The sequence below is a fragment of the Myxocyprinus asiaticus genome, chromosome 16 (genome assembly GCF_019703515.2).
Source record: "Myxocyprinus asiaticus isolate MX2 ecotype Aquarium Trade chromosome 16, UBuf_Myxa_2, whole genome shotgun sequence".
In the NCBI taxonomy this organism is placed as follows: Eukaryota; Metazoa; Chordata; class Actinopteri; order Cypriniformes; family Catostomidae; genus Myxocyprinus; species Myxocyprinus asiaticus.
The window spans coordinates 4,436,764-4,450,941 of NC_059359.1; the positions used below are offsets into that span (position 1 = coordinate 4,436,764).

Below are 14,178 nucleotides of genomic sequence, written 5' to 3' on the forward strand. Positions count from 1 at the left end.
TGAGTGTATATAGTGTCAGATCACTGCAGACCTCTTACCGTGAAGCAGTCACGGGTCCCCTTTTGCCCTGGCCATAATTAATTCTGCTCATGGGGTTATTTGATCTCATTGTATACTGTAGACTATAGTCGCCTTAAAACATCTAAAACACCTTGATAGTTGATTGATAACAGCCATTATGGCCATGAATTAGAGGCAATTGATCTCTCTCTCTTATCTTCTTTTACAGTGTCTCTCTGTCTCATTCTTATTCCTTTGGAACACAGGTCAGTGCACATGGGCACATAGATTTCTACTTCACTGACAGACAATCAAAGTAGCCTGAACCCTCGCAAATGAACCTTTAATGACTTATTTTCAGACACAAAAACTGTTCAAATTGATGCACAGTGTTGGGGAGTAACTAATTAAAATTAGTGAAGCTACTTATTAAGTGTGCATGTAGAATAAATTCACAATCCTTCAGGGCTGCATGATATGGTCATACGTGATTATTAAACTGCAAAAGGTTGTGATTAAATCCATACACACGTTTCAGAATTAACGGCTGATGCGCTGTTTTTGTGCACGCCCACGGGGCTCATAATGTTTTCAGCGCTCTCAGAGCAGTTCACATGCATTGCAAAATCAAAGTACTGCAGGTTCAAGCATTTGTGCAATTCCAAACATTAGTAACTGCTACAAGTTATTGGACAAACCTACAAACAGAGGAGGAGATGACAGTGTTTCACCAGATGTGGAACATTGTAAACTTTCAAATACACACTGCACTTTCAGTGTCAAAGTAAAAGCTCCAGGTGAAGCAAAAAGGACAGGAATATATTACTTTCATATAAAACAAATCTAATCCTCAAAATAATAATACTAATTCAGTATTAATATAATGATAACCTTAACTATGTCCCACAGTATTAATTTAGTATTATACAATATTCAACTAGGTTCCACAAAATAAGTGGGTGAAGTCATTTTTGTACACCTTGTTCATTCACAAAACAGTTTAGTAAATTAATTTTAATAAAGTTGTATGAAGGTAAATAATGCATTTTTATATAAATATAAAAGTGCATATCATTGAAAATAATTAAATAGCATTCTCGCTTGTATCCATTTAATGAAAACATAATGAAAACATTATTTTTCATTATTTTGTAATACATTTTTATTTAATGCCTTTATGCCTTTGTTATATAGAATCTACTTGGCTACAATGGATTTTTGGATGAAATTATATTAAAAAAATGTTTTTTAAAAAAACCTTGGAGCCAATTCAGAGCAAATACACAATTATCGAGATATATAATGTATACACTGATGATGAGCCAAAACATTATGACCACTCACAGGTGAAGTGAATAACGTTGATCATCTCCTAACAAGGCCACATGTCAAGGTCTGGGTAGATTAGATGGTAAGCGAACGATCAGTTCTCGTCGTCAGCGTGTTGAATGCAGGAGAAATGGTCAGGAATAAAGACCTGAGCGACTTTGACGAGGGCAGAATTATAATGGCCAGACGACTGGGTCAGAGCATCTCCGAAACGGCAAGGCTTGTGTGGTTCTCCCGGTCAGCAGTGGTGAGTACCTACCGACAGTGGTCCGATGAGGGACAAACCACAAACCGGCAACAGTGTGTTGGACACCCAAGGCTCATCGATGCACGAGGGCAACAAATGCTATCCTGTCTGGTCCAAACCGACAGAACCTCTACTGTGGCACAAATCACAGAACATTTTGATGGTTATGGGAGGAATGTGTCACAACACACAGTGCATTGCACCCTGCTGCGTATGGGGCTGCATAGCCGCTGATCGGTCAGAGTGCCCATGATGACCCCTGTCCACCATTGAAAGCACCTACAATATGCACGCGAGCGTCGGATCTAGACCTTGGAGCAGTGGAAGAAGGTCGCCTGGTCCGATGAGTCCCGTTTACTTTTACATCACGTGGACAGCCATGTACATGTGTGCCGTTACCTGGTGAAGTGGTGGCACCAGGATGCACTGTGGGAAGACGACAAGACAGTGGAGGGAGTGTGATGCTCTGGGCAATGTTCTGCTGGGAAACCCTGGGTCTTTCATGTGGACGTCAATTTGGCATTTGCCACCTACCTAAACATTGTTGCAGGCCAGGTACACCCCTTCATGGCAATGGTATTCCCTGATGGCAGTGGCTTCTTTATCAGGATAATGCGCCGTGCCACACTGCACACATTGTTTGGGAATGGTTTGAGGAACATGATGAAGAGTTCATGGTGTTGCCCTAGCCTCCAAATTCCCCAGATCTCAATCCGATTGAGCATCTTTGGCTCCACCTTGCAATTTACAGCACTTGAAGGATCTGCTGCTAATGTTTTGGTACTAGATACCACAGGATACCTTCAGGGGTCTTGTTGAGTCCATGCCTCAGCGGGTTGGTGCAGTTTTAGCGGCACGCGGAGGACCAACAGAATATTAGGCAGGTGGTCATAATATTTTGGCTCATCAGTGTATCATCAATTGGCTAAAAAAATATAATTTGTGTAGCCATATCGCCCAGACCTAGAATGATTTTTTTCAGGAGCAAGCTTGACTATCTACTTTTAAACTGTTGCTTCACAAAATACCCACATAAAGTGGACTGTAGCTGTGCCAAACCTCCTGTGGAGAGAATTTGGTTTGGTGGTTTGTGATGTTGGCTTCCTGTTGGGAGATGAAATTGAGGCTAACTATCAGGTCAGCGCTGCTGCTCACTTGTTCATCTCATTTACTCGTTATCTCTCGTTCAAGGTGAATCTGCCCATAAACAGCTAATGACTTTGTGGGCTTTTTGACACTGGCGGTAAGTTGATTAATGGCCAGTAGAGCTGTGTTGAATAGCTTCTTCATTGAGTGAATAAAACTGAGAAATCGTGCAGGATGGAAAATATTCACAGAGCAGTTATGTCAATTGCTCTGTTGATCTGTTCACATTATATATTTTTATCTGCACTTTGGTCTTTTTCTAAAGAAGGTTTAGTGCATTTAGAGCTATTATTTTGAATCAATAAAGTCAACATGAAAATGTCTTTCCCAACCCTTTATATTTCCCAACCCGTAATCTGACATATTTTGGAGTGAAACAGAATATTAGATGAGAAAATGGTAACAATGTACAATAAGGTTGTATTTGTTAAAATTAGTTAACTACATTAATATGAACTAACAATGAACAATAATTTTACAGCATTTCCACTGTTCATTTCTACACATACTTATACATTTTTAAAAGTGAAATGTGTTGGATGTTAACATTAGTTAAAGGGATAGTTCACCGAAAAATGAAAATTCTCTCATTTACTCACCCTCATGCCATCCCAGATGTATATGACTTTCTTTCTTCTGCTGATCATAAAGATAAAAAATCTAAGCTCTGTAAGTCCATACAATGCAATTAAATGGTGGCCAGAACTTTGAAGCTCCAAAAAATCACATAAAGGCAGCATGCAAGTACTCCATAAGACTCCAGTGGTTTAATCCATGTCTTCAGAAGTGATATAATAGGTGTGGGTGAGAAACAGATTAATATTTCAATCTGTTTTTACTATAAATCTCCACTTTCACTTTTAGAATGTGAAAGTGAAAGTGGAGATTTATAGTGAAAAAGGACTTACATATTGCTTCTGAAGGCATGGATTAAACCACTGGAGTTTTATGTATTACTTTTATGCTGCCTTAATGTGATTTTTGGAGCTTCAAGGTTCTGGCCACCATTTAATTGCATTGTATGGACTTACAGAGCTTAGATGTTCTTCTAAAAATCTTCATTTGTGTTCTGCAGAAGAAAGAAAGTCTTACACATCTGGGATGGCATGAGGGCACAGGTGCCGATCCTGCCGAACACCCACGGAAAAGCATGAGATATTTCCCATTAATTTTCTCCATAGGCATTTACAAAAAATAATAATAATTTAATAACTATTTCTCAGCCTTGACCCAAACCAGAAAGCTCTTATTAATTAACGACATTAAAATGTTTGATTTGACGCAAATAATTTTCAAAAATCGAAAAAAGCGATTGGTAATTGGGAACTTCTCTGAGTGGTGGATCTCACTGTTCTGGCAGAGATCTGTCTGGACCCAGAATAATTATTTGTTAGATTTTACAAGACACAACTGCAGATTTAACTCTTGAATAATGAATTCATCAAGCGCACCGCCGCACAGAGTAAAAAAACTTTGTAATTGAGCAGGCTGAGCATGAACACTCTTATATTCCTTCCTGTTACTTAGGATAAAAATGTTTATAATTAATGGGCATTTGCTGCATGCGTGGAAGTGTTCATGCACGTGCTGTGCTTAGCCCAAATTACACTGCTTTGTTCACACTGCAGGAAAATCTGATTGTTCAAACTTAAGGTTATATGTCGGCAGATCTGATGAGGACATCCAAATATTAACACATTCTTCCAGTGGCGTAGGTTTCATTTGAACTTTGGGGGGGACACTGATGAGACATAGCATATTAACATGGCCTGTTTTCTCAAATATTGCTTATAAATACTGCATTTTTTATTATTATTATTTATTTATTTTTATAATGAAGTGAACACTTAAAATTAGTGTTCTGTATAGTGTCATAACACTTAAGATAAAAACTCTTTTAATAGAATTCTCCATAATTATAGTGTTATCACAGTGGTGTTCTAACAGGTATCACTGACTGTATTACCTTATTAACAAGGTTTATTTTAATTCTATCAAGCTTTTAAAGAAACATATAATACATCACCCATGCCAAAAGTGGTTACAATTATTCATAAAGTTGTTTTTATTTTACATTAGGGTTATTTAACCTATCCTGGTATTTGTATCATGATAATATTAATAAGTAAATTGTAGCATTTGGTGACATTATATTCTGTGATTTCTCATACCCGATTAATTTACTATATCCACTACATCCATCCCTCCCGCACTTCGGGCCTCTAGCGGGTGAGGAGGCTTTTCAAACATATAGAATAACAGAATAAGTGATGGGCAGAGATATTTAGCGCAGGGAGTGTTAGTGTTAGCCTACTCACTAGGACATTTTGTTTTAAATGAGAGAAGCAAACAGTCACAGAATTTAGCGCCAGACCGAACTGATGCTGACTGGAGCGAGAGAAGTGCCTGTCTGTGCGGGTCAACGGTGCGAGGATCCGCCTCTGCAATTTCGTTTGTGCTTTTGCTTTGAACCCCCATTCATTTCTGACCCTGGTTTGAAAAAAATGTCATATGCCTAATGCAATCTCTGAGTAGCCTACGTGTAACACTAGAGAACAGAGCTGCACAATAGGGACAGACGTATGATTGGGGGGGGACAATTCACCCCCTTCTAAGCATTGGGAGGGACGTGTATCCCCCGTCTCTCTACACAGGGTGGGGGGGGGGTTGGTTCTCATTAGGGCACCCACTGGCAGAAATATAAATCAGTGCCTGTGCATGAGGGTGAGTAAATGAAGGGAGAATTTTCATTTTTGGGTGAACTATCCTTTTAAATACTTTCACCTATCCCAGCTTTATATCAAAAGTCAGCTTTAGGTAGGGTTGCCAACTGTCACAAATTAGCCAGGACATCCTGTACACTGGCTGAAACTAAGACTTTTGCCTATTGACCCAAATTTAAATGTCGTGCCATATTGAAGTCATTTTGCACTTATTGAAGCTGCAAAATTCTGTAAGAGGAAACCCCATCTCCCCCACCGCTGGTCGAACTGCAAAGCGTCCCGTATTGAAGCGCACTAAAAGCTTAAGTGCCCCGTATTCACGTGGCGAAAAGTTGGCAACCATAATTATTAGTAATGCACTCTTTTACAAAAGACTTAGAGACTTTTGCAACATTTGTTTACTGTGAATAGCTTTAAGTTATGCAAGTAGCATGTTATAGTGCACAAACTTGTCTTTGTGGTTGACAAAAGCTCCAACAGTTGTTGTGACTGGGGGTTTATTTTTTCATTAGACCCAAACCGTCATCCTTAAAGTTTTAAGTAGAGAACTTTGGTGTCTCTGGTTGAGTTCCTGCCTCTCAGTTACTGTGGTCAAACTCGACAGAAGTGTCCATTGCAGATTTTATAGAAACTGGAGCGTAAATGAATTCTCTGTGTGCCGAGGCGTCATGGTCAATGATGCTTCTCTGGTGGGAGAGAAATGGCTCCATTTGCTATCGCCGTTGTCGCCTTAGTCCAGGGCTCAACAAGCTAATCTTCTCCAGCCAGCTGGTGAGCCTTTTTAACACTGATGCAGGACTCTGGACCGTTGCCTCCAAACTTGCTCCAAAAAGACTTGTTTTCTTTTTCAACCAATGGGTAGTGAAGGGAGGTGGTTAAACTTCAGAAAATGTTGATTGTCAACCACAGGTGCTCATACTAAATATATGAGCTGTTTTATTTTCTCTTCATTTAATTTTAAGGTTAAGGTTAAGACGTTTTTTTTTTTTTTTCAACCCTGTTACTATAATTTGTGACATGTTTGTATACATTTTAACATTCTAAAATGGGTGCTTTTATTGTTTTGTAGCAATAAACATTAAGTAAATAAATAAATATATAAAAAAATCACAATCAAATTAAAAGACAATATATATATAGATAGATAGATAGATAGATAGATAGATAGATAGATAGTGTGTGTGTGTATCTATCTATCTATCTACTAATATATACAGCTGTACTCAAAAGTTTGCATACCCTGGCAGAAATTGTGAAATTTTGGCATTGATTTTGAAAATATGACTGATCATGCAAAAAACTGTCTTTTATTTAAGGATAGTGATCATATGAAGCCATTTATTATCACATAGTTGTTTGGCTCCTTTTTAAATCATAATGATAACAGAAATCACCCAAATGGCCCTGATCTAAAGTTTACATACCCTTGAATGTTTGGCCTTGTTACAGACACACAAGGTGACACACACAGGTTTAAATGGCAATTAAAGGTTAATTTCCCACACCTGTGGCTTTTTAAATTGCAATGAGTGTCTGTGTATAAATAGTCAATGAGTTTGTTAGCTCTCATGTGGATGCACTGAGCAGGCTAGATACTGAGCCATGGGGAGCAGAAAAGAACTGTCAAAAGACCTGCGTAACAAGGTAATGGAACTTTATAAAGATGGAAAAGGATATAAAAAGATATCCAAAGCCTTGAAAATGCCAGTCAGTACTGTTCAGTCACTTATTAAGAAGTGGAAAATTCGGGGATCTCTTGATACCAAGCCAAGGTCAGGTAGACCAAGAAAGATTTCAGCCACAACTGCCAGAAGAATTGTTCGGGATACAAAGAAAAACGCACAATATGCCCGACAACACCTTGACACACCTCACAGCTTCTGGCACACTGTAATTTGGAGTGACGAGACCCAAAATAGAGCTTTATGGTCACAACCATAAGCGCTATGTTTGGAGAGGGGTCAACAAGTATTGTGCTCCTTGAAACAACCACACCGTCTTTTTCAAAATCAATGCCAAAATTTCACAATTTCTTTACAAAAACTTTTGAGCACAACTGTATGTATATATATATATATATATATATATATATATATATATATATATATATATATATATATATATATATATATATATACATATATTTTATTCACGATAACCTGGGTATAACCGGGTTGAATGGTTGAAATTGATGAATGCTGTCAACACTACAATATTTGTTAAAATGTAGAAAATGTTATAAGATTATTTACTTGTCTTTCAACCATGCTGTAGAAACAGGGTTAAATATTACATTTTTTAATATCATTAAAATTTGTTAATAATTAAAAATAAAAATTTACTTAATTCAATTGAATATCAATTCAACAGAATATGTAAAATATTATGACACTGTTGTGTTATTTTAATTGTTACAGTAGATACAGCTGAGAATGTCATGAAGCCTGAGGATGAACAGGCCAAAACCACACAAAAAAACATGGCAGTTGTGCATGTTGTGCAAGTTGTGCAAAGTGTACTGTATTTATGGCCACATACACTGCTGCAAGGCAGGTGGTAAGATTCGCGATAGGGTCCGTTCCTCTTTTCTGTTGATCCAGCAGCACTGGTCAGAAGAGGAGCTCTGGGATAAATAAGAGACTACTTAATGGTTGACCAAAATAGAAAGACATAATTCAGCATCGATCGAGCCCCTGCCGACTGAAATGAAGAGAGCGTGTCTCTCTGTTATTACTGTACAAAGAGTCCAAACTCCTCAGACATTGATCAGAGCACCCTGCCAAGACCAGACCTCATCTCGGGACAATCACAGGCTGTTTATCTTAATCTGTGTAATTAATCTTCATGTCAACTGCATTAGGTAATATCGAACTCAATATCTGACACACAAAGAAGAGAATGTTTTAAAAGCAGAGAAAAGAGTGAAAACTTGCAGCCAGAATGGGAGTGTGCAGTTGATGGAATAATGAACTTATGCGTTATTGACAATGGTACTAAAGGACCCTTAAGAGGTCAACAAATAATTTATGGCATCAGTAGCTTTTGTACTTATGTGTGCCTGCTTATTCATCCATAAGACATACCAATACTCAACTATAGAAGATGTATAGTGCATGTAGTCTGACTTGTACTGTATTTGTTCTGCAATAGTGTTATTGTGAGTCCAAGAGGTGCTTGTTTTACAAGAGACAGTATTTCATTTGACTAATGATAGATGTTTCATTTGATTATATAGTCATTTTATTTGGAACTTGATGCATGCAAGCCAAAAGATAAGATTTTTCATAACAAATGAATAAGTCTGGCATCAGTGCAAAAATAACGTTTCCACACTAATACGTTTTTGGTTAAAAAAAAATAATTTTAATTTTTGAGTCATGAATATCAAGCAGATTTTTTGGGATTTGTTTTGAGGGTCAAAAGTTTTATTTTATTGTATTATTCTAAGAAATAAAAATAAAAGATGATTCCAAATATATATATATATATGGGCATTTATATATTACCATAAAAAAAATTTAAAATGTTTTTGAAATTAAGTTTCACACTCGCATGTATTCAAGGTGCAAGAAACGTCATTAAAGCTTTTTTTTTTTTTTATTTATTATTTTTATTTTTTTAGAAAATGTATAAAACATGGACACAAAGATTACAGTTCTACAAACTTGACAAACGTGTTTTAAACCTCTGACAAGCTTATTTGTCAATGACTATATTCGAACGCAGAGATACACTTGCCGATAATTGAACATTATTCTTCTACAGGTGGAATTCCTGGAGAGCTTGTGGCCCCTTCATCACCGTCTTCTCCCCTGATGTCAGGCCCCGTCACGGGCCCCACTGAAGCAGAGTCTACCTCAGTATCAGGAGGGGAGGATGGCCCCTCCTTCACAGCCAGCACGCCTCCGCCGGTGGAGCCCGAATTCGAGCTGAATTCAGAGACAGAGGAGGAGAAATCTTTACGCCTGCTCTACTGCTCCCTCTGTAAGGTGGCCGTGAACTCGGCATCACAGCTGGAGGCTCACAACAGTGGTGAGGAACATCTCTGCATGAGCGTCTTGTATTCAGAATGTCCTGATTTACCTTGATCAATATCACAGATCAATATTACAACAATACAATATTAGGAGAGACTGTGAGTATACTGTGTTACAGAGATTTTTACACCAGTTAAAGGAATTTGTTTTGTTGTTTATCTTTAAAGGAATATTCTACCCATCAATTTCAAACTGATTTTAAGTTTATTGCAAAATATTCAGATATGTACAATTATATAAGTAGTTTAAGGGTGAAGGGAGACCGACTCAATTACTTCATTCACAAAGCGGGAGTGGGCGATCGCTCCGAGGCACATTTTGCGGGTTTCGTTGGCCGCAGTTCTCTGATTGGTGGATCTTTCTCTGCTGTACCATGGGTAGTGTAGTTGTTTTCCATGAATTCTGCTGTCAAACATGATTTATAAACAATGAAGTTGAAATAACGCAGACGGAAGGCTTCAATGGACGCATATACCATCGATGAACAACCTCGTAGCTCACGGTGGGTCTGCCTTTAAAGATTTATAAGTTATCATTGAAAATCTATTAGTCTATGGGTTAAATGAATAGGCTTCGTTGACTCTCAACATTATTTTTCATAAGTATGCGCTTTTTTTTAATTGTTAACTGCATCTCAGTGTGGTCAAAGTCGTCAAAAGCAGTGGAAGCAAAATAGCGTTCTCACACAATACATTTACAGCTTAGTTTCCTGCTGCCCATAAATGGGCTTTCCTGTGAACATGCCAAATGATTGACAGGCAGAGAGTGCTTTAAATTTCTGACTGGCTAAACAAAGAATCTGACAGTGGCCTGCCGTCTCATTTTTATTTGCTGTTTATAGAGTCCAGCGCTGTAGACAGACATGCATGATATTTCAGGACTTCTTATTCAGTTGTGTCAGGAAATAGTGACATTTTCTGTGTGCCATTACATTAAAAATTTGCTTACAGCACCTTCAATAGTTGAGACAAAAAATAACTGAGAAATAAGATGTAGCAGCCCTAAAGATCAGATATACAGTCTACTAGTTTTGTTTTCTCTGGCAACAGTGAATCATTAAGATGATAAATGTTTTGATCCTGCCATGTTTGGTTCCTCAGGCACTAAGCACAAGACCATGCTGGAGGCACGGAGTGGGTGTGGCTCCATCAAATCCTTCCCCAGGCCAGGTGTCAAAAGCAAGCTAACTACACCCACTAAAGCAGACACGGGCCTGCAGAACAAGATATTCCACTGTGAAACCTGCGACGTGCACGTCAATTCAGAGATACAGCTCAAACAGGTATCAGCTTAACATACTCCAACAAATTACTCTTATGAGTTGGCTCTTTTGTATCTACAGCGCAAAACACACAATTTGACCAGTGTAGTCTGATTCCCGAACAAATGATTCTTACGAGCCAGTTCTTTTGAATCTACAATGCGAAACACACAGCGTGACCAGTGTAGTCCGATTCCCGAACAAATGACTCTTACGAGTCGGTTCTTTTGAATCTACAGCGCGAAACAAACGCCACAACCAGTATAGTACGATTCCTGAAAAAATTACTCTTATGAGTCAGTTTTTTGAATCTGCAGCGCAAAACACACAGCGTGAGCAGTGTAATCAGATTCCTGAACAATGACTCTTATGAGTCAGTTGTTTTGAATCTACAGTGTGAAACACAGCACGACCAGTGTAGTCCGATACCTCAACGAATGACTCTTTTGAGTCTGATGTTTTTTAATCTACAGCACGACCAGTGTAGTCTGATTCCCAAACAAATGACTCTTACAAGCCAGTTCTTTTGAATCTACAGCCTGAAACACAGCATGACAAATGTAATCCGATTCCCGAACAAAGGACTCTTACGAGCCAGTTCTTTTGAATCTACAGTGCAAAACACACAGCATGACCAGTATAGTCCGATTCCAGAACAAATGACTCTTACGAGTCGGTTCTTTTGAATCTACAGGGTGAAACACACAGTGCAACCAGTATAGTCATATTCCTGAACATATGACTCATGATTCGGTTCTTTTCAATCTACAGTGCGAAATAAACAGCATGACCAGTGTAGTCCGATTCCCGAACAAATGACTCTTACGAGTCAGTTCTTTTGAATCTACAGTGTGAAACACAGCATTACAAGTGTAGTCCGATTCCCGAACAAATGACTCTTATGAGTCGGTTATTTTAAATCTATAGCGTGAAACACACAGCGTGACCAAATCAACTTACATGACGAAAAATACTAATTTTTTTGAATTTCAATGCTTCAGTTTATTTTGATCAACTTTTTCATTAAACAAATTTAATGTAATGTTTGTGAAATAAATATTGCAATTGGATTTTTAATTTGGACTGAAAAGTTTGTCTATCTGCACAGAGAAAATAAATGGATTGGACATTATTATACAGCTGTAAAGTATGTAAGAGGAATCTGTCAATTCAATGAAATCTCTCTCACATTCTGTGTTTGTATCATCAGCATATCAGCAGCAGACGCCACAAAGACAGAGCCGCAGGAAAACCAGCCAAACCCAAGTACAGTCCGTACACCAAAACACAACGAGGACCCACCAAACACACAGTAAGTTGCTGCTGCGTGTGTAATTTCTGTGCCACTAGTGGCAACAAATTTAATTGCAATCTTTTTGTTTGAGTGGCTCGACTGGGCCAGACATAACAACATTGGCTCAACCAATGGCATGAGTTTGGGGTGGAGTTACCTGTTTGGAAGAAGTGGCAATGTATGAAACTTGTTTGAAAACAGTCATCATTTTCACAATTCTGTTTGTGCCACTAGTAAAGAAACAACACACTTCAACTTTAATGGTGTCCGTTCAAAATGTTTCAAATTCAGATATTAAATGGTAGATTAATGCCATTCCATGTTTCTTAAAAGTATTTCACAATATTCACACTGTTTTTACCTTCCCTAATGTGACATATGTACAAGTAAAACAGAATATTTAGTGGGGAATAATGGAGGGGGGGACTTGGTTTTATCCAGTGATATTAGGGTTGGGAACTAAGAACCAGTTCCATTTAAAAAAAAATATCGGAACCGAATGATTTTCATGACTTTTGGTTCTGTTAACAGTTCTCAAACGTGCAGGACACTGTGCTAAAATAGTGTTTCCTGCACTATTATTTAGCATCATCTCAACATCACTACAAAGTGAAACGTATGGCGCAACCAGTGTAGTCTGATTCCTGAACAAATGACTCTTATTAGCCAGTTCTTTTGAATCTACGCTGCAAAACACATAGTGCAACTTTAAATATTGACCTGAAACTATTGGATGTGACTAAAGGATGTACTCTTTCTTTGTGTACCACCTGTCCTCTACCCAGCAGGTGAAGATGCCAACAGTTAAAGAGCTGTGCCCACCACTCACAACCAGGATAATGTCCTCTCACCTGGCAGCTGTCGCTTCAGCAGCCGCTGCTGTTGGCTCTGCCTTTCCATTGCGTGCCTGCCATAACCCCGCCCTCTTTCAGACTCAGTCCCTCCCTGCCGCACTGCTCCGTACCGCCCCTGGGCCAATCAGGACTGCTCACACACCTGTACTGTTTGCCCCTTATTGACCTTTGAACTATGATTTCTGGCAGACCTCATGTGCTTGGATCATTGCCGTCACCCTCATCACCTCATGACAGGCACACTGGCCACATCTAATGCGTGATATCGCAATAAGTTAAAAATGAAGCCAGGTATCTATGCATTGCTGTTTTCATGTGACACACTGATGTTAAGCTATAAATGTTCTTGTCAATATTTGATTTTTGCAATTCAATATCATCATCATCATCATCATCATCATCATTGCTTATGAGTAAGATTAATTGGTGAATTCAAGAATAATTTGTGGACTGACAGACAAGGGTGAGCATAATTCAGAATTTAACAATTGGCTCTCTTTCAATTCATGAGTTGGAATTGGAATTGATTTGGCGACGCCCCACAGGATGTTAAATTTGACCATTACACCATTCATTTGGACTAATTATGCCTATTTACTGGCTGATATGTAGAATGCATTTTTTCTTCAGCTGTTCGGCAAGTTCAATATTTATTTTAGAATATTTCGTATATATATTAAATATACACATTTTAAAGCTGAAGTGTGTATCTTCTGTTAAAATACTTTGTCCTAGTCCTTCCTTGATATACAGAGACAACTATAAGTAAGCCATTCATAATTACATTTTCTTGAAAACTGTAATCACTGTCTCTTTAGTGCTATGAAAATTCCCGTTTTTCCGTGAGTGATCCGTAGAGCATGCGTTGGGGGCAGGACTATCTGTTTGCTCGATCTACAGAAGACTATTTGGAAAGCTGTTTGAAAAGATTGATTTATTTTTGCAATTCCGTTCAGTGGTGTAGAAACTTCACACTTCAGCTTTAATAATATTTTTAAAATATTAATAGTACTTAACAAAAAATATATTTGAAATGTTTAATAAATTATAGCAAAATTAATGCTTCATAAAATTTGTAAAAAAATTAAATATATATATATATATATATATATATATATATATATATATATATATATATATATATATATATATATATTTTTTTTAATTTTGGTATATATATATATATACAGTATATATAAATTAAATAAAAAAATCATATGTGTCATTTCAAACATTTATTGTTAATATCATCTAATGTTTGTGGAAATACCCCATATTTTGTGTGTT

The 14,178-nt window shown here is 37.7% G+C and overlaps 1 protein-coding gene across 4 annotated transcripts in view; it reads left to right on the forward strand.

The window, feature by feature from the left end:
* LOC127454302 (zinc finger protein 385D-like) overlaps positions 1–13,953 on the forward strand; it is a 141,487-nt gene extending 127,534 nt beyond the window's left edge. For 3 of the 4 annotated variants that reach the window (XM_051721406.1, XM_051721409.1, XM_051721408.1), the window contains 4 exons: positions 9,211–9,477; positions 10,583–10,764; positions 11,954–12,055; positions 12,823–13,953. In XM_051721406.1, coding sequence (XP_051577366.1) covers positions 9,211–9,477; positions 10,583–10,764; positions 11,954–12,055; positions 12,823–13,056 — 785 coding nt within the window. In that variant the 3' untranslated portion in view covers positions 13,057–13,953. The remainder of the gene's footprint in view (positions 1–9,210; positions 9,478–10,582; positions 10,765–11,953; positions 12,056–12,822) is intronic. The other variant, XM_051721407.1, reaches the window with a different exon arrangement.
* The last annotated feature ends 225 nt before the right edge of the window (positions 13,954–14,178 follow it).